This window comes from Balaenoptera ricei, chromosome 14 (assembly GCF_028023285.1).
Source record: "Balaenoptera ricei isolate mBalRic1 chromosome 14, mBalRic1.hap2, whole genome shotgun sequence".
NCBI lineage: Eukaryota > Metazoa > Chordata > Mammalia > Artiodactyla > Balaenopteridae > Balaenoptera > Balaenoptera ricei.
The window spans coordinates 11,512,615-11,539,560 of NC_082652.1; the positions used below are offsets into that span (position 1 = coordinate 11,512,615).

General features: G+C 45.4%; 2 protein-coding genes across 3 annotated transcripts in view; one reads left to right on the forward strand and one right to left on the reverse strand.

Annotated features, from left to right (window-relative positions):
- Positions 1-7,728: 7,728 nt before the first annotated feature.
- The window catches only part of VSIG10 (V-set and immunoglobulin domain containing 10), a 45,208-nt gene continuing 25,990 nt past the window's right edge, over positions 7,729-26,946 (forward strand). For both annotated transcript variants that reach the window (XR_009497177.1, XM_059893844.1), the window contains exons 1-3: positions 7,729-8,174; positions 14,888-15,169; positions 26,449-26,751. Coding sequence is in view for 1 of the 2 variants with exons in the window: in XM_059893844.1 (XP_059749827.1) it covers positions 8,096-8,174; positions 14,888-15,169; positions 26,449-26,751 (664 nt within the window). In the remaining variant the exon portion in view is untranslated. The remainder of the gene's footprint in view (positions 8,175-14,887; positions 15,170-26,448; positions 26,752-26,946) is intronic.
- Positions 12,360-12,620, reverse strand: LOC132347409 (small ribosomal subunit protein eS27-like). The gene has a single exon (XM_059893849.1). The coding sequence runs from the start codon at positions 12,612-12,614 to the stop codon at positions 12,360-12,362; it is 255 nt and encodes an 84-aa protein (XP_059749832.1). The 5' UTR covers positions 12,615-12,620.

Sequence of the window (26,946 nt, forward strand, 5' to 3'; positions counted from 1 at the left end):
GATTCAAGCTTGTAAGTGAGATTTTTCACTTCCTCCTGTGCCCAGCCAACCCAGTCGACAATTCCAGTTTAGACCTGCAGGATGGTTTTTTCCCCTAACTCCTTGAAATTGCTTTTAAAATGTTGTGAATATTGCATTTGCTTGGGAAGAGGGTACATAGATTTTCATCACAAGTTTCTTAATCCTCCCTTTCCCCAATCCAAGTTTTTACTTCTGTCAGTAAATGTGAGGCCCAGAGCAGAAGTGATTCATTCTATAAACATGGGCTGGAGGCTGTGACTTTGTTTGGAAAGTTATTTTACCTCTCTGAGCCTAAGCTTCCTCATTTGTAAAATGTAGATAAGATTTGTACCTCCTTCTGAAGTTTGCTCAAAGAATAGGAGGAGAAATTCCATAGAAAGTGTGCCTGGCAAGAGCATTATTATATATTATGAGGAAATTTTCTCAAAATCTTGCAAGAAGTCAGCCATTGGCTGGAAAAGCCAGGATGCAAGTAGGTACTGTGTCTCTGCCAGTTTAGCAGAGACAGGGAATTCTAGACAGGGAATGCAAAAATCTTAGAGTGGAATTAAGTTTAACGCACTTGTCTTTGAGAAATGGGATGGAACTTTTGCAAGGTGGGAGAAAGAATTGAAGAGAACAAAGATCAGATTCTGGGACCCTAAGAGGTTGGAAATTCCTGGCTACACAGCCGAAGGAGTTTGACTGAAATCTTTGGAAAAAGAAAAAATAATGGCATAAAACGCTACCTGACCACATTCCAGGCCAGTGCCTTGGCATACTGAGAGCCCAATCAAAGTAAAGAGAGGCAGGCTTTTGTAAAATGCCAGCATCTGCTCATAGTAGAGCATCAAAGGAAGCAAGAACAATCTTTTTTCCAGAAGATGTGAGTGGAATGATGGTTAAGGCAGAGAGGAAACTAGAAAAGAAGTGCCCCAGGTCTTCTGAGTCCCTTAGTGGCTTAAATATCTATTGAATGTCCATCAAGTGATGAACAGATAAACACTATGTGTTATCTCCATACACTGGAATATAATTCCGCCATAAAAAGAAAGGAAGTACTGATACCTGCTACAACATGGATGAACACATTATGCTAATTGAAAACTTTATGCTAAGTGAAAGCAGCCAGTCACAACACATAGTGTTTGATTTCATTTATATGAAATGTCCAGAATAGGCAAATCCGTAGAGACAGAAAGTAGATTAGTGTTTGCCAGGGGTTGGGTGTGGCGGGTGGAAGGAATTGAGAGTAATATCTAAAGGGTAAGGGATTTCTTTTGGGGGTAAAAAAAGTCTAAAATTGATTGTGGTGATGGCTGACAACTCTGTGACTATACTAAACACCATTGAATTGTAGACTTTAAATGGGAGAATGAAAGTGTGGTATGTGAAACATACTTCAACAGTGATGTTGAAAAAAACTCTCATTGAACGTCACACATCTGGGTAATCACAATAGATGGATCCTCTATCATTACATAAACTTTGAAAACAAGTGTTAACGGGTGTGTAATATTCCAACGGGTGCATATTAGGTAACAAGCAAAGACTGTAGTCTCCAGAAGTTGGTGAGACTGGTTGTCCCTGGGGAAGTGGACTGAGGCCTGGGGGAGGTGGACAGATGGCTCACTTTCAAGATATAATTGTATTACAAAAGTGCTTGGATTTTGTTTGTTTGTTTTGTCACTTTCCCATTTTTTTCTGCTTTAAAAAAATTTGTGGTAAAATACACATAACATAAAATTTATGTCTTGGGAGTCCCGTGGTGGCCTAGTGGTTAGGAGTCCGTGTTTTCACTGCCATGGCCCAGGTTCAATCCCTGGTCGGGGAAATGCAAGTCGCGTGGCGTGGCCAAAATAAAAAAATAAAATAAAATAAAATTTACTGTCTTAACCTTTTTTTTTCTTTTTAACCTTTTTAAGTGTATGGTTCAGTGGCATTAGGTACATTCGCATTGTTGTGCCACCATCTCCACCATCTATCTCCAGAACTTTTCATCTTGCAAAATGGAAATGACAGATAAATTAAACATCTCCCCATTTCTCTACCCACTCCTCACCCCCTCTACTTTCTGTCTCCAGGAACTTGATTGCACTAGGTACCTCTCAAATAAGTGGTGTCATACAGTATTTGTTCTTTTGTGACTGCTTTATTTCACTTAGCACAATGTCTGCAAGGTTCATCTGGACTTTTTTTTAAAGCATAAGCATTTTATTAGTTTTCCAGTTAAAAAAATAGTTAGTTGTCAAAAACACACAATGTCTATTTTTAATATAAAGTTAAGGGAAAAAAGCAGGAATGAAAACTGTAAAATGTCATCACAACTTTGTAAAAAAAAAAAAAAAAAATCACACATTGGAACTCAGCAGAAAAGTTCCTGGTGATGATAGTGATTACTTCTAGATGACTTATGGTTACATTTTATTTTCTCTCTTTGTTTTTTCATTATTCTACACTAAGCATAACATGCTCATGTTTATAATCAGTAACACAGCAAATGCTATCTAAAAAATAGACAACTTCAGGAAAATGCTTCATCCAAGCTTTCTCAGGATACCCTGAGCTTTCTAAGTTCTTCTGTCCCCATGAATTCAATACATGTGTGATTGCCAATCCACATGTCCCAATTTGGAGTTAGGAAGGTAACATTTATGTTGGCCGACAAATGCACTCAATAGGTGAGGGTGAGAGCAGAAAACAGGAGTTGTTTTGTTTTTTGTTTTTTCCTTTGGCCGCGCAGCTTGCAGGATCTTAGTCGCCTGACCAAGGATTGAACCTGGGCCCCTGGCAGTGAGAGCGCAGGGTCCTAACCACTGGACCGCCAGGGAATTCCTGAGAACAGGAGTTTGATGGGAGAATGTATTCACCTGAGTCATCCGGTACAACTGGCTCCCAGCAGGTCTCCTCCTGGGTAATCCTGTTGTTTCCCACCTTGGAGTCGTCTCATGGGGGGAAAGTGGGCCGTTCCAGAGGTACTGGCTCTGGAGAGCTGACTGTGCCTATAGTTTAGTAACTTCACAGTGATAACTTGTAATTGGCTGTTGTGGAAGTATTTACACCATGGAAATTGGCGGACACTACAATCGCCCTCACTGCCACCAGCCAAGCGTCTGTGGTTTCACATTCACCAGCACAGGCTGGGCTCCTTTCATCCGTTAGGATGAGTGAGCCATGCATCTCTTTTCAGCTGCTGGTTGCCCATTTCTCAGGGCACTGGATGATCACTTTCCTCGTGCCTCAGTAAGCAGCATTTTATCTTCTGGGGGTGGATCTGCTTCCAAGTCCCGTGGTTCTTTGTCACTTGGAGACACTGAACTTCAAGCTCTTGGTCTTGAGTCCAGAGAGGAGATGCTGGGCTTTGGTCAAAAATAGATTCATTTCACAACTCTCTATTTTTCGTTTTCCCGTCTCATCCTGCCAGCTTTGTTTTTGGCCACACCTCGCGGGATCTTAGTTCCCCGACCCAGGATGGAACGCAGGGCCCCAGCAGTGGAAGCATGGAGTCCTAACCACTGGACCACCAGGGAAGTCCCCCAGCCAGCTTCTTTTTGGAACTTCGCCTGATTTGGAACTTTCTTGCTACAGCACCTGCACCTCAATTCTTTTCTTCTGGGCAGAAGGCAGAGGAGAGGTGAGAGAAGGTGGTGTTTGGGGAAGGGTTAGCAGGCTTCCTTCTCCAGAGAAGAAGCCAGGTTGATTTTGTTGTCCCTCGTTTCTGAGGCACCAGCCTGTGGGTCCCTGACCCATCCAAGAAGGCATGAGTAGGATTTTGTCATTCACCTCCTAGTAATGCTTTTTTTTAAATTAATTTTTTATTGGAGTATAGTTGATTTACAATGTTGTGTTAGTTTCTGCCTGTACAGCAAAGTGAATCAGGTACATATACATATACATATATCCACTCTCTTCTAGACTCCATTCCCATATAGGTCATTACAGAGCACTGAATCGAGTTCCCTGTGCTATACAGTAGGTTTCCATTATCTTTTATATATAGTAGTGTGTATATGTCAATCGCAATCTCCCTTTTTATTCCCCCTCCATAGTTCTAGTTCTATAGTTTTATAGCACATGGTAGGCATCCCACTAGACAGACCTCTCAGTAATTCTTGAAGTGAGGGGTCCAGAGCTGGATCTGAGGGGCCAGGCTGCTATCTGAGCTGTTCCCAACTGGCTCGCCCTTTCTGAGCCCCCAGGAGAGGTTGAACGGAGAAGCACGTTGTTGCTAAGAAACCTTTCAGCGTTACCTCTAGGCAGGGGACTTGGCAAGAGGAGTAGCGGGGCGGAAATAATAGGTGGCTGGATGGCTTCAAAGACCCAGGCTGCAGGGGCGCTGGCCCTGGAGTCAGGCAGGAGCCCCAGCCCATTCCTCCCGCCAAGACTGAGCAAGATGACACCACCTCATGGGACTTCCCAGGCGGTCCAGTGGTTAAGACTCTGTGCTCCCAATGCAGGGAGCACGGGTTCAATCCCTGGTATGCAGGGAGCACGGGTTCAATCCCTGGTCGGGGAACTAAGATCCTGCATGCCACACAGGCGTGGCCAAAAGAAAAAAAAAAAGATGACACCCCCTCAGACCTGGGTCCAAATCCAGATCCCCCATTTACTTGAGATGTAAATTGGCCGCTCTGAGCCATATGTCAATTGGGAAGGGTAACGAAGGAATGGACACAAAGCACCTAACATAGAGTAAGTTTTTTCAATTCTTGGGAGGTGAAAATGAAACAAAACAAAAACAGCCATGTGTAGCAGCCTGAGCTGAGAGGTGTTTGAGCCTCATGTTTAATATCTGATTTCGGGATTTAGGAGTTCTGACAGGTTCTGTCGGGGTGCATCTCAAATGACAGACCCCAAAGCGATGCTTTAAAGACTTTTTTTTTTTTAATTTTTTTAAAAAATTAATTAATTAATTTATTTATGGCTGTGTTAGGTCTTCATTTCTGTGCGAGGGCTTTCTCTAGTTGCGGCAAGCGGGGGCCACTCTTCATTGCGGTGCGCGGGCCTCTCACTATCGCGGCCTCTCTTGTTGCTGAGCACAGGCTCCAGACGCGCAGGCTCAGTAGTTGTGGCTCACGGGCCCAGCTGCTCCGTGGCATGTGGGATCTTCCCAGACCAGGGCTCGAACCCGTGTCCCCTGCATTGGCAGGCAGACTCTCAACCACTGCGCCACCAGGGAAGCCCTTTAAAGACTTTTGAGTCCCTTACTTTATCTTCACGGCCATCCCATGAGGTAAACATTGACTATAAGGTGCAGATAGGTGAAACTAGGGCTTTGAAAGACCCCTACCTTGCTAGAGACACCACAGTGAACGCCCAACTCACCCCCAAGGTCACTGTTCTAGGTAAGGCATTTTCCACTGTCCAGAGTGGCCTGAAACACAACTGGATGTTAGGGCAGGGCATTTCCTAACAAGTCCTGTCTCAGAGTCAGCAACAGCCTTCCCCAAACCAGAGAGAGTGGGTGCTTCCTGGGCCAGCTCTGTCCCACACTGAGTAGTCTGGAGGCTTCCTTTGAGCCCTGCTCAGGGAAATGCCCATGTCTGCTGGTCTGGTGACATCCAAAACATCCAGGCTGTAAAGAAAAAAATATTGCCTGCCATTCCAGCTCTACAAGGATCAAGCCGCTAGCCACTGCAGTGGCCCACAACAGTGCAACCTCTGGGGAATTCAGGATGGAGAAAAACAGGAAACATTCTGTGCTTTGGATACACAGGCCCCTAAACGGTTAAGATGCATATCTAAGGAAAATTTTCAAATGACCCCAAATTCTTGCATCTTTCCATACATAGAAAAATGCTAAAATCATTAACTTAAGATGTCTGTTCTTTGTAATTATCAGTAATCTTCTGATGCTTGACTACATGTTTTTCCCAGCGAAAAAGATCATATACATCCTGGATTGTACCTTACCTCTTCGAGTGGTTCCTCGGAGGTACCTGAGAGACTGTCTCTGGGGCTGTGGTCCTCAGTAAGGTCTTGAAATACAACTTAACTCACAACTTTTACATTGCGCATTTTTCTTTCAAGTAGACAAGACCATGGCAGCCTTTGTGTAAGTGACAAGATTGGAACTTAGTTTGGCAGGAATTGGAGTCAGACAGACATGGGTTCCAGACCTGGCTTTACCACCAACCGGCTTTGTGACCTGGAGCTTAACTTCCTAGCTGTAGGTTTCTCACAAGTAAAATGGGATTGAATGATTCTTCAGGTCCAAGGGTTGGAGGGAGGGCCCAGTGAGATTAAGTTTCTAAAATTGCTTTAGAAAAAGGCCCCAGCTATGCAAATGTGAGGTGCTCTAATCACTGTTGTAAAATATCCTGTGGGAGGTTAATCCTTCTAGGAGTGGAGAACTGGTCAAGAGACTGTCCATTTGATTCAGCAAATATACCAGGAGGGTGTGCTCTGAGCAAGTCCCCCTGTGAGGCACCACTAGGGTCACAGAAAATTCCAGACCCTCAGCTGAAAACTTGCCACTTATTAATTTTACTTATATCTTGTTAACTTCAGGTGAGGATGTGAGGTGTTTGTCAGGAAAGCTTGAGCAGCTTCAATATCAAAACCAATCAACTTTCATTTGTTTATTTAACAAATATATATTGGGTGGTAACCGAGGTGCCGGGCACGGGGAAGACAGGACAGTGCGTCCTGGACATACTTTACTTTCCATCACCAAGTAGAAGATGAAAAACAGAAACAAAAGAGGGAGAGGAAGGAGGAAAACTTTCCGGAGCTGGCTGAAGAGGTAAAATCATTGAGCAGAAGAGGAAAAAAAGGAACTGTGCAACATCATGGCTCAGTTCATGGGTGAAACATACATTTTTAGTGGTTTCAAGAGGATTTCCTCATGGAAAACGTATTTCAGTAAGGGGCCTTTGGGCAACAGAACGAATGATTTTCTTAATAGCATTGTTTGTTTTTTCCCCAACATTTTATGATGAGATGAGGGGGAAATTTTCAAACATAGAAAAATCCAAAGAAGGTGAACACTCACATATCCACTTCCTAGAGTCTACAGTTAATATTTCACTGTATTAGTTGCAGCTTTGTTTTTTTCAAGAGGAAGTTTCTGGTAGGGCTGTTTCAAGGATCAGCTCTTCCTGAGTATATCATTACCGTGTCTTCCCTAGGACAGAAGGCTGGGATGGGGGTGTGGCAGGAAGAGGGGGATTTTAGGCTGGGAATGTAGTTCTCTGGGAACCAGACTGGATGGGGGTGGGGGAACTAAAAAGGAAAAACAAAAAAGCTCCCGGAACCCAGTTCCGCTGCCCTGGCTCTTACTGTGTGGTCTCAGCCAGTTAACCGGAGGACCAGAGTCTCGTGGCTGCTCTTGGCTGGAAGGTCTAAGGGATCATCTTTCTCTGCTCTAGACTTGTCTTCCTTCTGCAAAGGGTAGAGAAAGGCAGCGATGGCGGCCCTGGCGTCCGCCCGGGGCACAGGAAAACAACTAAGAATCCCTAGAACAGCTAAGCCGAGGGGACCCTGAATTCTGCCCCTTGGCAGTCGACCCCTCCGGCTCGCGACGCTCCTCCGGGTGCCGCATCCGGAGCGCCCGGGAGGTAGCAGCCGGCGGGCCGAGGCGAGGGTGCCGTCCTGCGGCAGCCGCAGGCCTTTGCCCGGCCCAGCCCGGCTGAGTGGGCTCGGGGAGGGACCAGCTTCTGTGCTCCTCCCCAGGCCTGCCCGGACCCGGCTCGGCGCGCCCCGGCGTGCGCCCTTTGCATAAAGCCCTCCTCCCCGGCCAAGGTAGAGGAAGTTGGGCTCCCGCCTGGATGGGCGGGAGGGAGCCCAGCTCCTGTTGTTTTCCGTCAGCGGGAGTGGGTGGCGGGCGCAGGGGGCGGGGTGCGCCCTCCCACCCCGGGCCGGGCGCTCGGGAGAGAGAATCGCGCTCGGAGTGCAGCGCAGCTCCCAGCCCCTGACATCGGGCTCACCCCAAGCATCTTTCCTGGGGGTTGCGGAAAGTGGAGCTACTCTGTCGTTCCGAGGACCTGGGAGGAGCACTCAGCACCACCCCAGGGGCCGGAGTCCTTGGGGGCGCACACCCAGCCAAGCCGGAGCCTGCGTTTCCCGAGGGGCCCCTGCCCGCATCTGGGGCGAGATGGCCGCAGGCGTCCGGGCGTCCGAGCCCCGGGTCTTCGTCTGCCTCGGGGCGCTACTGGCCCACTGGGTCGCCGCAGGTAAGGGGCTGCGATCTGGAGGGAAAAGTTGAGTTTTGCCAGTCAACGGTGGGGAGGGAGAGTCGGGGACCGAATTCCCTCCGACTCCGCCGGATCCAGTTGTGCCGCGGCCCCGAAGTCGCCCCGGGAGGATCTTGAGTTTCCTGCTCGCAGCTCCGCTTTTTGCAGGAAGGAATTTTCCCGGACGCTTGATAGAAGGCAAGACATCCCCACCCTTGGAGTGGGCAGCCGGCGAGGCTCAAGGCGCCTGCGGAGAGGTGATGGGAAAATTGGGGAAATCGAAGATGGGAGTTTTGAAGATGGGAAAATTGAAGAGGCGTAAAATGTTTATTTTTATTTTTTTTAAGCGTCGGATGTAAATTTGCGTTCTGGTTTTACGTGCTGCGATGGTTCTCAAACTCGAGGCTCCTTTATTTTCCTCTCCTCCCTCTGCCCAAGGTTGAACTTGCACCTGTAAGCTGTGGATTTCCCTACACAGTCCTGCAAGCCGACCTGTGTGGACTATCGCAAAGTTGTGCTTTTCTCCTTCACTTAAAAAACAAAACAAAACACAACTTTTACTTTGAAATAATTTCAGACTTACAGAAAACTTCCCTTACACTTGACATCGCCTCTTACACTTGACCTGATTGGCGAAAGGTCTTAAATGGTTCATCTCTGCTCTGCCTTGTAACAATAAAGAATAGAGCGTCGCTTACAAAAACATATAGAATTTTAAAAAGATTGAAAAATTACTTTTTAATTTAATTCACCTGCGAATGCATGTGAGAGGACTCGGGTTGAGGGAAAGGAGATGCAGTTTGCCAGAATACTTGCAGAGTCCTATTTTTAGGGTTACCCAGTCCAGCACACCCAGCTGATGATCTCTTGTAGGTTCCTAGAGGAATTGCCCGCCCTACTCCGAGCTTCCTAGCAGAAAGTGCCAAAACTTCCTAATTGTGAGGCTCTCCCATGTTTTTATTTTGCTTTGTTTTTAGCAATTATTTAAAAATAGTAAAATTTCTCATGAGCTAGATTTCTCGTTTAGGTGGAAAACTCCGAGGATCTGGCAGCACAGGGCCTGCCTTCCCACGTGGAACTGAACAGTGGTTACCCATTTTCATCTAGGGCAGGTGACTTCAAACTGGTTCCCCCTCTCCCTGCTGCAGTACTTACCCCTGGCCCACTGCAGTCATGGACATGACCTGCTGGCCCCTGCAGGCATATACTTAGTGGTCACTGTGCTGTGAGGAGGAGAAGCGTACACACGGTCTCCAATTGGCCGACCCTGAAAGTTAAAGGTGATTGTGTATTCCCTTTTCCCCAGCTGTGTGCAGTGTTTACCGCACTGTGAATATCAAGGGCCTGGGGACATCAGAACCCTGAGCTGAAATCTTTGTACTGGAATGAACTGGCTGCAGCTCACCTCACAGGGACGCTTCCTCCGCTGCCACGCCCAGTTATTTTGATGCCCAGGCCAAGTTCACCTTTGTGTACAGTGCCAGGGGGCTTGCCTCGCTTGATGTATTTTTGGTTTTTTATTTATTTTATTTTTTATTTTTTAAACTTTTATTATTTTTTAATTAATTTTTATTGGAGTATAGTTGCTTTACAATGTTGTGTTAGTTTCTGCTGTACAGCAAAGTGAATCAGCTATCAGTGGATACATGTATCCACTCTTTTTTAGATTTCCTTCCCATTTAGGTCACCACAGATGATTGAGTAGAGATCCCTGTACTATACCTTTGTATTTTTGTTCTTTGTTTTTCAAGTTGGAAGTTGTCTGGGGTGAAAATATTGTCTTTCTCCTGTCACTTAACTCTGGACAATGTTCATGCCCCCACTGTCACCTCAGGTTGTAAACCTGGGGTCATTCTTGGGGAAAGGTTGGTAGGAAAAAAAATAAATGTTTGGGTACAATGTCAACTCTGTAAATGATAATATGAAGGCAGCACTGGGAAATGGTTGTTTCTATTGCTCCTTCCTTTGGTCCGTATTCTGAATTTAAGGTTGGGGGACCTTCAGGGACCCTCTGGACACCTGGTGGACGACTTCTAGTAACACAAACTGTTACTGCGTCTCATTGTCTCACCCTTCTAGTTGGGAGACCAGAGTAAATTCCTGTGACCTGGAGCATTGAAGACCTGAATGGCAGTCCCAGCTCTCACAATGGCTTGTGTGGGACCTTAAGTAAATCACTTAATCTTTCTGAACCTCAATTTTCTCAACTGTAAAATGAGGGGGTTTAGGATGATCAAGCATGGAACTAGTGCAACCTCAGAGACCACTCATTCCTTGTCCATGTCAGACATCACTAATTGATGACTGTAATTCTTCTCCACTGAGCCCTGACTCAGCCTGCCCTCACCTTTAACCCAGCCCTCAGGACTGAAGGATCTCTAAGGTCACTTTCAGTGGTTAAAAAGAATGGAGTGAGCAAAGCCAGGAGGAGAAGTGAAATGCCTTAAAATGGTGTATTTTGTGGTTATGTCATTCTACTCTTTGGAGGAGAAGACAATGTTAGCTCAAGTTCCAAGACTAAAGTTTCGCCAGGGCTTTTCCAAGTCTTTTTTATTCCTTTGCCAAGGAGCCGGGGAAGGGGCAGGTCTGCAGATCTCGTGAACACACATTGCATCTGTAATTCTCCTGTACTTCTCTCCTCAGTGGGGATTGCCACTGAGAACTTGGGTTCCCAGGCCTAATTGTTTAAAAAAAATTCTCACTTGCTTTTTAAAGTGATTGTTCAGAAGCATTTCTTGCTGTTTCAGAATCTCTAGCATTAGGTGACATTTTCTGCCTTCCAGCAAGTGGCTTAGAATTTTTTTTTTTCATCTTGCCCTGGCTTTGGGGAATGGTGTGGCCAAAATGGGGAAAGAGTCAGAACATCCTGTGGCTCCAGGCTGACTGATCTTTCAGAGGGAGCCCCTTCTAACCAGGCAAAAGGCCAAATACAGATAACTGTTACTCTTTCTTTTATAAAAGGGAAGGCATTCCAAAGGCAGGTAGCAGTTAATTTTTTTATAACAACCTAATTGAGATATAATTTATATACCATACACTTCACCCTTTTAAACTGTACAATTCAGTGGTGTTTAGTATATTCACAAGATTATGCAACCATTACCACTAATTCCAAAACACTAATTCATCACCACAAAGAGAAGCCCACTACTTAAGTATTAACAGTCACTCGTCACTACCCGCCCCCATCCCCAGACAAGCCACTTCCCCAGCCCTAGACAATAGCTAATCTACTTTCTATCTCCATAGATTTGCCTATTTAGACATTTCATATAAGTGGAATCATACAATATGTTGTCTTTTATGACTGCCTTCTTTCACTTAGCATAGTGTTTTCAAGATTCATCCATGCTGTAGCATTCGGCCTTTTTATAGCCTAATAATATTCCTGTTGTATGGATATACCACATTTTATTTATCCATTCATCAGCTGATGGGCATTTGGGTTGTTTCCACCTTTTGGCTGTTATGAATAACTGTGAGCATGCATGTACAAGTTTTTGTGTAGATACGTTTTCATTTCTCTTGGATATACACCTAGGAGTGGAATTGCTGAGTCATATGATAATTTTAACCTTGTGAGGAAATGCCAAACTCTTTACCAGTGTAGCTGCACCATTTAAAAATCCTATTAACAATGTATAATGGTTCCAGTTTCTCCACATCTTTGTCAACACTTGTTATTGTCTTTGATTTTAGCCATTCTAGTGGGTGTGAAGTGTTAGGTATCTTACCGTGGTTTTGATTTGCCTTTCCCTAGTGACTAATGATGAGCATCTTTTCATGTGCTTATTGGCCTTTTGTCTATCTTTTAGAGAAATGTCTATTCAAATCCTTTGCCCATTTTTAAAATGTATTATTTGTCTTCTTATTGTTGAGTTGTGAGAGTTCTTTATATATTCTGGATACAAATCCCTTCTCAGATGTGGTTTGCAAATATTTTCTCCCAGTCTGTGGGTTGTCTTTTCACTTTTTTTTTTTTGTATCCAAACTGTGTTTATTGGGATGGTTTCCCATTCATCTTGATTCAGGCGCTTTTTTTAAAAAAATTAATTAATTTATTTATTTTTAACATCTTTATTGGAGTATAATTGCTTTACAATGGTGTGTTAGTTTCTGCTTTATAACAAAGTGAATCAGCTATACATACACATATATCCCTATATCTCCTCCCTCAGGGCGCTTTTAATACTGCTTCCATCTAAAGGAGCATCCTTCTGTAAGCCTTGCTTTTCCTCCTGTAGGCTGGCAGAGGACAGTGGAGCAGCTAACACACAAAACTACTGTTTGTGCATGGCTAAAGATGGTGGTGATTTTATAGCATCCTGGACATTTCACATCCATGAAGTAAGAACTGGGGCTCTGCACCAGGCGCTTCTTCTTGTGTTTCTTCTTCTCCTCTTCCAGAGAGGGATGAAGGAGATCCTTTGCAAGAGGCATGTTCTCGTGGGTAGATCGTCACCGCTGGAAAGGTCTTTTCACTTTCTTGATGGTGTCCTTTGCAGCACAAAAGTTTTAATTTTGATGAAGTCCAGTTGATCTATTTTTCTTTTGTCACTTTACTTTTGGTATCATATCTAAGAAAACATCGCTTAACCCAAAATCACAAAGACTTATTCTTTTGGGTTTTTTTTCTAAGCATTTTATAGTTTTAGCTCTTACATATAGATCTATGGTCTCTTTTGAGTTAATTTTTTTTTTTTTTTTGACCTTGCCGCTCGGCTTGCGGGATCTTAGTTCCCTGACCAGGGATTGAACCTGGGCCATGGCAGTGAAAGCGCTGAGTCCTAACCACTGGACCGCCAGGGAGCTCCTGATTTTGAGTTAATTTTTGTATATGATGTGAGGTAACGGATCCAACTTCATTCTTTTGCATGTGGAAATCCGATTGTCCCAAGACCACTGTTGAAGGCAGTTTATTTTGTAATGAAATAGCATCTTTCACAAAACCCCAATATATTCACATACTTTGAAAACTTCTGATGTGGTGGGAAAAGAACTGAATGGAGAAATCTAGACTGTAGTCGCATGCTGCTCCCTTCTCATCGTAGGACTTTGGTCCAGCCCACTTCCCTTCTTTGCATCACACTTTTCTCATCTATTGAATGTGGCAGCATGAGTAAGAGACCTCTAACAGGTTCTGCCCATTATTCCTGTGCCTGTGGCCTCTTTGTATTTGGGCACTGGTTGTGGAGGGGCCTGGAAAATTGTGACACTTCTCAGCAAAACTGGCTGCATTCGCTTCTGTTTACCTGGTGGCAGTCTTATGCCAAATCAATTGCCTTAGCATTTGTCAGTCTTTTTTTTTTTAATTTTTAAAAAACATTTATTTATTCAGCTGTGCCAGGTCTTAGCTGCAGCGCTCGGGATCTTTTAGTTGTGGAATGTAGGATCTAGTTCCCTGATCAGGGATCAAACTCAGGCTCCCTACACTGGGAGCGGGTGTCTTTAACTGCTGGACCACCACGGAAGTCCCAGCATTTGTCAGTCTTGAATGAGCATCAGAATCACCTGGAGGGCTTGTTAAAATGCAAAGTTCTACCTTCCACCCACAACCCTGGTTTGTTTCTGATTTCGATGTTCTGGGTGGGACCGGATAATCTGCATTTCTAACAGTGCTGCTGCTGATCTGGGCTTTCCCTTCTGCCTGGGAACCCCAGCTTCACCTTTACCTGGCTAATTCTTTCCTGTCCTTCAGATCTCAGTATGGCTTCCTGGAGGAAGCTTCCCTGACAAAAACCGCAGCTGGACTTAGGAGCCCCTTCTCTGAGCCGCTGTTGTGTTATTTATCACACTGCATTGTAATTGCCAGTTTACTGTCTGTTTTCTCCACTAGACTGTGAGATCCTGGTGGTCTCTGTTTTGCCCACCATTAGCTCCCCAGTGCCTGGCACAGAGCATGCCCCAAAGTCCCCACCGTGAGCTTGTTCTTGCCTGGAGCTGCCGAGAGGTCTTGCACTGGACTCGAGATGGAGAGAGACAGAGAGAGCAGCAGGAAAGAGGGAACAAAGCCAAAGCCCTCTTCCTTCCCCTCTTCTGGATTGCTAGGCAAATAAAACCACTGGGGTCCTATATCAGTTAGTTATTACCACAACAATGCTGCATAACAAACAATGACAAAATGGCAATAAGTGCTTATTGCTCAAGGGTCTGGCATGGTTGGTCAGTTGGCTCTGCTGATCTTGCCTGGGCTCACTCGCATGTCCGGGCGTCCACTGAGTGGCTGAAGACTGATCTAGAATGGCCACAGCTGGGAGGACTGAGACAACTGGGGACTGCACCGTATAGCTTTCATCCTCCCCCTGGCACCTAAGCTAGGCATGTCCTTCTCAGGGTGGTGGCAGAAGGTGAGAGTGAGCAAGCCCAATTACACCAGTGCTTTTTAAGCCTCTGCTTGAACCACATTTGCTAACACCCCATAGACCAGAGCAAGTCACATGGCCCTGCCAGAGTCAGAGTGGGAGGGCACCACAGAGTGACATCGTGAAGGGCATGGATAGTGGGGGGAGGGGGTTATTAGGGCTGTTTGCAATTGTGATCCACCACAAGTTCATTACTGTCAGGTACTGGCCAATTATCCCGACAGGGTGGGGCTCTGTGTGTTACTGCATCTCAAAAACATATGTCTGATTTTTAAAAAATCTTAATGCAGAGGGACTGTGCAAAAAGGGAGATCAAGAAAGGTGGTAACAGCCTGACCTTTCCTCACTCAGGACTGGAGGCTGTCGTCATTGGAGAAGTTCACGAGAATATCACACTGCGCTGTGGCAACATCTTGGGACCGAGGGGCCTCACGACCTGGTACCGCAATGACTCGGAGCCTGTCTTCCTCCTGTCCTCCAATTCCAGCCTCCCGCCAGCCCAGCCACGCTTCTCTCTGGTGAATGCCAGCTCCCTGCACATCGAGGCACTGAGCCTGCAGGATGAAGGGAACTACACCTGCTGGGAGGTCCTGAACGAGACTCGGTGGTTCCAGGTGTGGCTGCAGGTGACCAGTAAGTGGTGGGTGGGGACTGAGACTGGCTGGCGTGGCGCTCAGAGCCTGGGACCCGAGGAGGCCTCTGGAGTCAATGGCCTGGGTTTCATTCTGGGCTCTGCTACCTGCAAGCTAAATGACCTCTCATACCTGTTATTTCCTCATCTGTATAATGGAGATAAAGGGGATTCTTGCCTCATAGAATTGCTGTGAGGAATAGATCCCAGTTTATCTATATAAAGTGCTGTAAATGGCTCCTGGCATATTAGTTAGCTTGTTAATATCATCCTCGCTATCAATCTCATTTTATTATGCAACAAAGTCAGAGTACAGCATAATCAAGTCAGGCTGACTGAGTTCCAATCCTAAGGCTAGGTCACCTTGAGTAAGTAAGTAGCTTAATATCTTTGTTTTTCAGTAGCTTTGGTTTTTCTTATTTGTTAATTGGGGACAATGCATTGCATAATTTATCAAGTATATGCTCTTATGCTGCAGTGCTAAATGCAGGGCTTGGTATGAGCTACTGTTACTACTGTCTTTCCTAAATCAGTCTATCATGTCTGTCAATATATACGCATGAATTTAGAGCAAGGGTTGGCAAATCATAACCTGTGGACCATTTCTAGCCTGTTGCTATTTTTGTATGGCCTGCAAGTGACAAATTTTTTTTAACATTTTTAACGGTTGAAAAAAATCAAAAGAAGAATGATATTTGTGACATGTGAAAATTATATGAAATTCACATTTTGGTGTCCATAAATAAGGTCTTATTTGAACACAGCAACACTCATTCATTCACATGTTATCTCTGACTGCCTTTAGTGCTACATCCTCAGAGCTGAGTGGCTGTGACACTGATTGTATGTCCTGCAGGACCTAAAATATTTACTCTCTGACCCCTACAGAAAAATTTGTTGGTCACTGGTTTAGAGGGATATCCACATTCTATACCCTGGGTGTGTCGTTGAGTAGAAATACCTATGTGATCACTATTGCTCCCTGATTTTCTCATCTATAAATTATTAACTCATTCCTTTAGTCAATATGTATTTATTGAGAGCCCAATGCCAGGCACTATTCTAGGCACTGGGCCACAGGAATGGACAGGTCAGAGAAGGTCTCTACCCGTGTGGAGCTGACATCCTAGTAGGAGAAGACAGACAATAAGCAGGTAAACAAATGCATCAGGCAGTATCAGAGTGACAGGTGCTGTGCAGAGAATTGAGATGGGGTGATACGATTAGATTCTCTGAAACACTTTATGTTGGTGGGTCAGAGAGGAGCTTTTGGAAAGAGTGACATTGAAGCTGAATGATACGTAGGAGCCAGTCACATGAAGATAAGAGAGAGAGATCCAGGCAAAAATTGAAGTGCAAGATGGGTTGAACATGGTGCGTGTGTGGATGAGGAGAAGGCTGGTGTGGTGGGAACCCTGAGTGTGAGAGGGCAGGACGTGTGAGACATGGAAGGCAGGGCCAGACCATGTGGGGCCGGGTAGGACTGGTATTATGGGTTGAATTGTGTCCCCCAGACAGATATGTTGAAATCCTAACCCTTGATACCTGTGAACGTGACCTTATTTGGAAATAGGGTCTTTGCAGATATAATCAACTTAAGATGAGGTCATTAGGGTGGGCACTAATTAAAATTGACTGGTATCCTTATAAGAAGAGGAAAATGCATGCAAAGACAGAGACACAGGGAGAATGTCGTACTGTGGCAGAAGGAGAGATTGGAGTAATGCAGCTGCAAGCAAAGGAATGCCAAAGATGGACGGCCATAACCAGCAGCCAGGGAAGAGACAAGGAAGGGTTCTCTCCTAGAGCCTTCGGAGGAGTACAGCCCTTCTAGCACCTGATTTCATACTTCTGGCCTCCAGAACAGTGGTAGAATCAATTTCTGTTGTTTTAAGCCATCTGGTTGGACTTACTTTGTTAAGGCAGCCCCAGGACACTAATACACCTGGTCAAAAATTGGGATTTTATTCTGGGTGCAGGAGGAACTCCTGGAGCTGTAAGCAAGCAGGGATGTGGTATCATTTGAATTACACGTGGAGAATGGATGTGTGCGGTCTCAAGAAAGACTGGTAAAATAAGAAACAAGGAAACCAAAAGCAGCTATCCTCCAATAAAAATTAATTTTAAAAGAACTTAAAGAAACTAAAAACAAACAAACAAACAAAAAACCACACAAGGAAGCCAATCGGAGGTATAAGATATTAGTGGCCAGAGTCAGGGTAGTAGCACTGACCTTGGTGAAAATGTACAGTTTCAGAAAATATTTTGGAGGTACACCAGCAAGATTTGCTGGTGGATTGGAAGTGGAGGACAAAGGAAAGAGAGTCTTCAAGGACACGTCTAGATTTTTGGATGGTTTGTACGTTTTCCACCAACTCTTAAGGCTTATGGAATTTGAGAATGCAGTGTTTTTGGGTCTGGAGATGCCGTGGATGAATCGCTGAATGGCCAGGAATGAATGTGGGTGTATCAAAAAATGTCACCCAGTTTGGCCCAATTCTGATTGGTTCTCACTGTGAGCCCATGGGCGGGTGCCAACAGGCCTCCCTCACTCCAGCTGTCAAACGGTAATTAATAATTCCTTCGGGAGAAGCCCTCCTGCAAGGCCACGAAGACGAGCCAGCTCTGCCTGTCTGCAGCCCTTCTAGTCTTCCTGGGCACCCTGGTGGCCAGCACCCCGGGGGGTGAAAACAGCAACGAGGCCCAGGTCCTGCGCCCTGCCTTCTGCCTGGAGTCTCCCGACACGGGTCCCTGCAGGGCCCTGTTCATCAGGTACTTCTACAATGTGAAGTCCAGGCTCTGCGAGACCTTTGCTTACGGCGGGGGCAGAAGGAAGCAGAACAACTTCCTGGATACAGAGGACCTGTGGTGCACCTGTGGTGGCTGCAACAGGGCTCAGGAGAGCCGGGCAACTGTGCTCCCCCGAGATGGCAAAGTCTTAGGAGGCCCCAGGGCTGGGCTGCTGCTGCTTCTGAAAGCTTTGAGCCTCCTCCTCTACTTCCTTCTCAAACCTACCTTCCTCAGCAGGACCCTGCCTCTTTCCTCACTGCATCCTCACCTTCATGCCCCCCTCCACCGTTACTGCACTCCTTGGAGGGGGCAGCGATGGAATTTCTGGCATCCAGTTCTGAGCGTCAGTGGTGGCAGAGGTTTTTTCAATAAAGAACCCCCTTTCCCCACACACACACACACACACACAAAAATTCCTTTGGGACTTCCCTGGAGGTCCAGTGGTTAAGACTGAGCTCCCAACGCATGGGGCATGGGTTCGATCCTCGGTCAGGGAACTAAGATCCCGCGTGCTGCACGGTGCGGCCAAAAATAATAATAATTTCTTCATGTCAGTCTTGTCAGTAAGTGTCTTTGCTTTTGACCTCAGAGGAGTAAGGTGGCATTACAACTTTAGGGGCTTTTTTTTATTATCACTCTCTCCGGTTTATGATGATTTTATCTGACACTGACTTATTAATCATTGGCTAAGTTTATTGGAGGATGGATTAGTTTCATTATTGCCCTGTAGGGAGATAAACGTAAGGTCTTCTTATGATGAAAATGAATTTACATAAAAAAAAAAATCACTAAACTCAAATGGTGTTTTGAGCTCCGTGAGTTACTGTGGTATGATATGTGTTAAGGAAACTTCTTCATTTGGAAACATAGGGGGTCCCTGACTGGTGCAGGGCTTGCTCGTGAAAACAGGACACGGGCTGTCTTAGTCAGTTTGGGCTGCTATAACAAAAATAGAAGGGACTGGGTAGTTTAACAACAAACATTTATTCCTCACAGTTCTGGAGGCGGGGAAGTCCAAGGTCAAGGTGCCGGCAGATGCGGTGTCTGTTGAGGGCCTGCTTTCTGGTTGGCAGATGTGTGTCTTCTCTCCTTGGTGGAGAACAGAGAGGGAGGAAGCAAGCTCTGTGGGGTCTCTCCTTATAAGGGCACTCATCCCATTCATGAGGGCTCTGCTCTCATGACCTAATCCCCTCCCGAAGGCCCCACCTCCAGATGCCATCACACTGGGGACAGGCTTCAGCATATGAATTTTGGGGGATACAAACGTTCAGTCCGTAGCACAGATGTCCTCCGGTTTCACATACACCGGGGCCCTCTGGAACGTCAGGCCTCGTTCCCATTCCACGAGAGACCCCGGGCCAACACCAGACTCTTCTGGGCACCAGGGAGCCCCTTCTTGCTCCTCAGACAGTGGCAGAAGGGGAGGCCTTGGCATCTCAGATTGGAATTCAGCCCTCATTTCTGCATGGAAGGTTTCGGAAAATGGATTAGACTTGACCCAACCGCTACTTCTGGGAGGGTGGTGGTGTTGCTGAGTGGCTGAGGGCATACACTCTGAGGCCCAGCTGCCCGGGTTCAAACGCAGGTCCTGCTGGCTGTTGTCTTTGTGACCTTGGGGAAGTCGCTTGAACTCCTCCAACCTTAGTTTTATCATCTGTGAATTCAGGGGTAATGGTGGAAGCTAGGCACAGATTCCCTGCACACATTCATGAGATAAACACGCACAGACTTCAGCATAGAGTTGGGCACACGGTGTATATGCACTTGGTCCATGTTACCTCCGTCAGCTGGTTAAGGAGGATTCTTGTGGGAAAAATGCATCTCAAGTTCCCATCAGTCAGTACATCTGGGCTTTTCGAACAAGACTTGCGTGCCTAGATCTTGCTTTTCCTGTCTTTCTACTGACATGGTTGATAACTTAGTCTCTTAAGGAGAAAAGTTTGGAAATATTCTAACATGGCCTTGGAAGCTAGGGGAGAAAAATCTGAGATGTGGCAAGTTGTTACCTGTACGTGACTTTGTTTTCTTGTTTTGTTTAAAAAAATTTTTTTTTTCTTCCAGCTTTATTGAGGTATGATTGACATACAGCACTGTATAAGTTTAAGGTGTACAGCGTAATGACTTGACTTACGTACATCGTGAAATGATGACCACAATAAGTTTAGTGAACATCCATTGCCTCATATAGATACAAAATTAAACAGAAAAAAATTCTTTCCTGTGATGAGAACTCTTAAGATTTACTCTCTTAACTTTTATATATGACATACAGCAGTGTTAATTATATTTATCATGTTGTACATTACATCCCTCGTACTTATTTATCTTATAACTGGAAGTTTCTACCTTCATCCAATTTCCCCTCCTTCTACTCTTCACCTCTGATAACCACAAATCTGATCTCTTTTTCTGAGTCTCTTTGTTTGTTTGTTTTTGAAGTATAACGGACCTACAGCATTGTTAGTTCCTGTTACACAACACAGTGATTTGATATTTCTATACTTTTCAAAATGATCACCACAATAACTCTAGTTATGACCTGGTTCCATACAGAGATATTACATAATTATTGACTATATTCCCCGCACTGGACATTTCATACCCATGACTCATTTATTTTGTAACTGAAAGTTTGTACCTCTTAATCTCCCTCACCTTCCTCCCCTCTGGCAACCACCTGTTTGTTCTCTGTATCTATGACTCTGTTTCTGTTTTATGTTTTTTCATTTGTTTTATTTTTTAGATTCCACATATAAGTGAAATCATACACTTATGACTTTCTCCATCTGACTTGTTTCACTTAGCATAATATCCTCTAGGTCCTCCATATTGTCACAGATGGCAAGATTTCATTCTTTTTTTATGGCTGAGTAGTATTCCATTGTATATATGTACCACATCTTCTTTATGCATTCATCTGTTGATGGACACTTAAGTTGCTTCCATATCTTGGCTATTGTAAATAATGCTGCAATGAGCATAAGGGTGCATGTATCTTTTCTTTTTTTTTTTTTGGCTGCGCCACATGGCATGTGGGATCTTGGTTCCCTGACCAGGGATGGAACCCATGACCCCTGCAGTGGAAGCATGGGGTCTTAACCACTGGACCACCAGGGAAGTCTCGTATCTTTTCTAATTAGTGTTTTCATTTTCTGTGGATAAATACCCAGGAGTGGAATTGCTGGATTGTGTGATAGTTCTATTTTTAATTTTTTTAGGAATCACCGTACTGTTTTCCATAGTGGCTGCACCAGTTTACATTCCAACACCAACAGTGCACAAGGGTTCCCTTTTCTCCACACCCTCTCCAACACTTGTCATTTGTTGTCTTTTTAGTAATAGCCATTCTGACAGGTGTGAGGTGATATCTCACTGTGGTTTTGATTTGCATTTCCCTGATGATTAGTGATGGTGAACATCTTTTCATGTGTCTCTTGGCCATCTGTATGTCTTCTTTGGAAAAATGTCTATTCAGTTTCTCTGCCCATTTTTTATTTTTTTGATATGGAGGTGTATGCATTAAAGACTTAAATGTAAGACCTGAAACCATAAAACTTCTAGAAGAAAACATAGGCAATATGCTCTTTGATATTGGCCTTAGTACTTTTTTTTTTTTGGATATGTCTTCTTAGGCAAGGGAAACAAAAGCAAAAATAAACAAATGAGACTACATCAAACTAAAAAGCTTATTGCACAGTGAAAGAAACTGTCAACAAAACAAAAAGGCCAACTACTGAATGGGAGAAGACAGTTGCATATAATATATCTGATAAGGGGTTAATATCCAAGATATACAAAGAACTGTAAGTGACCTTGAATGTGTGAATGGACAGAGATGCTGCAGAAACACTGAGGGCCGAGAGCTTTCTCCCTCCTTACCACCTGGATCTCTGCTTAACCATCAGTGGGCATTTGGTGCCTCTGCCTTCTAGGGAGTGAGGTTTTCTATAGGCCTGGGGTGATACAACCTGTCTGGAATGGGCACTGCAGTGTGATTTTGTTATTCATCTCAGGAGTAAGAACTCTGCACTGTTCCTTGTTAATTTAATGATGCAGTTGAAGAGTTTTACCATTGAGATTGGGACCGCTGCTCCTGAGCGTACAGAAATACCTTAGTCCAGAGCAGTTCAGAATTGCCACAGCTGTTTATTTCACTGACTTACCTACCCATCTGCTCCTGCCTCCAAGTCAGGTGGATACGAGGTTAGAACCACTGTGTGTTTACCGGCAGAAAGCCTGGAGTGGGTGGAGTGGGTAGCTCAGACCTTAACATATTCCAGTAGACTTTGTGCTTCTTTCAAGAGATGATCTCTTAGCCATTGGGGAGCTGAGTGGTACACAATGCCAGACTCTCCCTGTGTCTATTTTTCTTAGGCCCAGCAAGTGTTGAGGGAGCATTTGAGCTGGTTGGCACATGGGCAATGAGGAAGCTGGTTTGTATCAACCTCCGAGAGCCCCTTTGGATTCAGGTGGGGTTTGGAGGATGGGAGTGCTCCTGTTTAGCTAGTGATTGGCTGCCACTCCCGACTTCCAGGAAAGGGAGTCTCAGGAAAGCCCCATGTTCCCCGACCAACTGGGCCCATCTGATCTGTACTCATTCTGTGATGGTGATGGTGTCACTGTGCCCTATCACAACATAAGGTCCTAGGGAAAGGGGATGTTGGGCATACTGAAGAAAGATTGCTGGCCCCGTCAGAAGATGGGATGACCTTTGCCCAAAGATTGATTAACCTGAGTCTTGCCAAGCTCATCTGAAGCAGAGAAGTATGCTTGTAAGAGGCTGAGGACCTCTGGGTTTTGGTCTTCTGGACAGAATCAGTGGTCACTAGGGAGGTGGGGAGGCAATGGGGTTGTTATAGTCACCTCTATGTTCCATCTCCTTTTTTTTTTTTTTTTTTAATTTGGCTGCGCCACACAGCTTGCAGGATCTTATTTCCCTGACCAGGGATTGAACCTGTGCCCTCGGCAGTGAAAGCACAGATTCCTAACCACTGGACCACCAGGGAATTCCTTATGTTCCATCTCTAAGTGATATCAAAACACTCTGTAAGTTTCCCCAAGGATCTTGTCCCACTGTGGAACAACAGGTACACCCACTGGTTAGCAGAGGCTAGTCAGTACATTCTTAGGTCATTTTCAAATAAAAATGCTGGGGTGAAGAATAAATATAGGAAAATAACTTTCGTCTTGTCAAAGAACCCAAGATACGAAGATGGGAATCTCCTATTTTGTGGGTCCCTGAGATGTAAATTAACTCTTTGAGACACTTACTGGCCAACCTATAGTTATGGTGGGGAAGGAAAGAAGTGAGTTCTGATGTCAAGAATGACTACAGAGGACAGGAAGGCAGCAGCAGTAGTGGATTGTTGTAGAACAGGAATCAAACTTTTTCTGTAGAGGCCAGACGGTAAATATTCTAGTCTTTCTGAGTCAACAGGTAAAAATGAGGATATCATATAAGTACTTATATAACAAGAGAGAAAACAAATTTCCACATGTTTTTTGTTGACAAAATTCAAAATATAATAATAACTGAGTACTTTTTTTTTTTTTTTTTGGGTGCGCCATGAGGCTTGCAGGATCTTAGTTCCCCAACCAGGGATTGAACCCAGGCCGCTGCAGTGAAAGCGCCAAGTCCTAACCAGTGGACTGCCAGGGAATTCCCATAACCTAGTACATTTTTTGGTAGTGCAGGCCTACTAATGAGAAGAATGGGATTCTTTGGGCGGGGGAGGGATAACATTTCACTTAGTTGGGCTTCAAAGTTAGTGTTCTCTCTCATCAGATCGATTGTGGCTGTTCATCTGTACCTACCGTCTTAGCTTGTAGGCTGTACAAAAACAGACAGTGGGCCGTTGTTTGCCGATGCATGTTCTAGAATCAATCTACAAGTATACTACTGTTAATAATGTCAGATAACATTCATAGGACATTGACCACATGTCGAACACCAGGCTAAGTGTTCTGCTTATATTCTCTTATTGGATCCTTCAATAACCTGGTGATAGAAGTTACTCCTGTTCCTTTCATTTCCTAGGAAGGACAGGAGAGTGAGAATAGGAGGGATGGACACTTGCTCAAGGTTGTCTGTCTAGAAGCGGCAGTAGAATTTACACCCAGGTCTGTCTGAATGCAGAGTCCAAGTTCATAACCACTAGGCTAAGGCATCCATCCAAGAAACTGACATGACCAAGGCCTCCATAAGCTGCTGAACCTTTGTAAACACGCTATATTTTTATTTATTTGCTGTTTTATTTTTGTTTCCTCCCCTATCTGTCTGTCTCTCCGAGTGATTGCTACCATCACCCTGCAAGCAAAAAGGGCTGGTGGTTTCTGTTTAGGAATATCAGCGGGGTGGAGAGAGAGGTGGGAGGGATGGAAATGGGTACCACCTTCTTTTTAGTCAGAATAGGGGAAGAACCCCAGGGATTTAAGAAGATGGTGTCAGCTTTAATTAAGAAAGCAGATTCAACCCAAGGGTTTATAAAAAAGCTGTAACCTTTGAACACTTAATTCAGAAGGCCCTTCAGGTTCTCTCATTTGATTTTTTTATTTTTTTTTAACGCTTCCACCTACAGCGTTCTCATCCATTCCCTTTATCCAAACCCATGTTTTGCTCAGCATTGTGCTGGTCAAAAGCCCCTCCCAGGGAATTCCTTGGCGGTCCAGTGGTCAGGACTCGGTGCTTTCACTGCCAAGGACGAGGGTTTGATACCTGGTAGGGGAACTAAAATCCCGCAAGTCACGTGGCGCAGTCAAAAAAAAAACAAAACCCCCATCCCAGCCAGTTTCCGGGGGTCTCACTGTTCATGACAGGCCTCTGTGACCCTCCAGACCACAATTTGGAAGACCCAGGTGGTCCAATCTAACACAGTACCTTTGCTGGCCCAGGCGTGGCTACCAATACCACAGAGGTACCCTGTGCTTGGCTGGGTGCTCGCCAACTGTGGGCACTCCCTGGGACCTGCTGGTCCGCATACCTACCCAACTAGTCAGCAACAGGCAATGGGATATTTGAGCACCTCCCAAACTACAGTATAATTTTTTCCCCAGACCCTCTGTGGGAGGTGACATGATTCCAGCAAATCATTGCAACTCTTAGGAGCCAGCCCTGACTAGACAAGCATATTGTCAAGAATATTTTCCTCAGAAACCCACAATTTCTGTCATTATACAGTGGCCCCAGAATAGGTGGAAGTAGCTTCTGTACTTTGAGGGGACCTGGCAAAGCCTTTCCTCCCCCTAATAATTTATCCCCCGGGCATATTTTTGTCCAAAATTCTACAGTCATAGATTTATTCCTTTGGCCAAGCATTGCCCTTTCTGGACTCTTCTTAAGAGGAAGTCTCTGGTGGAGGCAACACACTACAGGACTTTAGTATAAATAGGATCAAAGAGGATCTTAGATGCACTGGGTACCAATCGTGGGACGGCATTTCTGGCACTGTTCTGAGTGCTGTACGATACTAATTCATTTAATTGTCATGACAACCCCATAGAGTGGGTTCTAGCATCACCCCATTTTACAGATGAGGAAATGGAGGCTTAAGAGAAGTTAAATACTTTGCCCAAAGTCACACAGCTAGTAAGTGGAGTTCAAAATTGGGACTGGAACCAATGTTTCTTGTCTTTCAGTGTGAAATTGTGCCGGGGGTCCCCAAGACCACCCCCAGCTTCACTGATTCTCTAGGAGAACTCACAGGACAATGAAGAGCACGCTTCCAAGAGCCCTCTCCCAGTGCAGTCACATGGGACACGCTTAATTCCTCCAGCAGCAAGTTGTGGCAACACGTGTGGAGTATCTACCAGGGACGCTCATTAGAGACTCCAGCGCTCTAGGTTTTTACTGGGGCTCGTCACATAGGCATCCTCTGCCTAGCACATACCAAAATTCCAGACTCTCAGAAGGAAAGCAGGTGTTCAGCATAAGCCACACTGTTTGTACAAACAGTTTAGGCCTGGTGAACCCCACTCTTACCAGTTCTGGGAACGGTGGGAACCCCCCTGAAATCCAAGTTCCTAGTTGCCAGCCCAGGCCAACCTTGCAGGCAGGCCTTTCTAAGGAAGGCACTCAGGCCTGCTATGTTAACTTTTTTTTGTGTGTGTGTGGGATCTTAGTTCCCCGACCAGGGATTGAACCCAGACCCTTGGCAGTGAGAGTGCAGAATCCTAACCACTGGACCACCAGGGAAGTCCTGCTACGTTAACTCTTTAAGGCACAGATATCCTTTCCACTCATCCGCGTTTCTGAATAGGGGCGATTTGCGTTTTCCGTCTTCTGTAAGGATTGATCCCCTCAGTAAATCTCACGGAATTGCTCAGGAGTAAATGAAAGCATGCCTAAGGGCACTTGGCACAGTGCTTGTCACATAATAAGTGGTTGATATTGTCATCCTCACTGGCTGCTTCCTGATCATTTCTGTGTCTCTTAGAGTTGGTAAGGGGCTCCAGTTAACTCTTACGCCTTCCCCACCCGCTCTGTCGTTCCCAGGAGGCCCCTATCAGGTTGAGGTCAACATCTCCAGCACCGGCAGGCTCCCCAACGGCACGCTGTATGCGGCCAAGGGCTCCCAGGTGGATTTCTGCTGCAGCAGCAGCTCCTGGCCTCCGCCCATGGTTGAGTGGTGGTTCCGGGCCCCGGATTCTAGCACCGAGCCCTTCGGAAACAACCTGACGGCCAGCTGCTTCACGCTGTTACTGATGTCGCAGAACCTCCAAGGGAACTACACCTGTTTGGCCACAAACATGCTCGGCGGGAGACATCGAAAGGTGACCACCGAGCTCCTGGTCTACTGTGCGTAAGAAGTGCTCCCCTCCCCCACTCCTTCACCTTGACCCTTCGTGAACTGCGTGTTTGTGCCTCCCCTTTGTATACAAAGACTTACCTGATGCACAGGTTCTAATGTGCTTCTGCAGCTCCCTTGACACACACGTACACATGTCGAAGAGAGTGTTGCCTCTTCTGGAAGCTCGCTGCTAACTAGGAGTA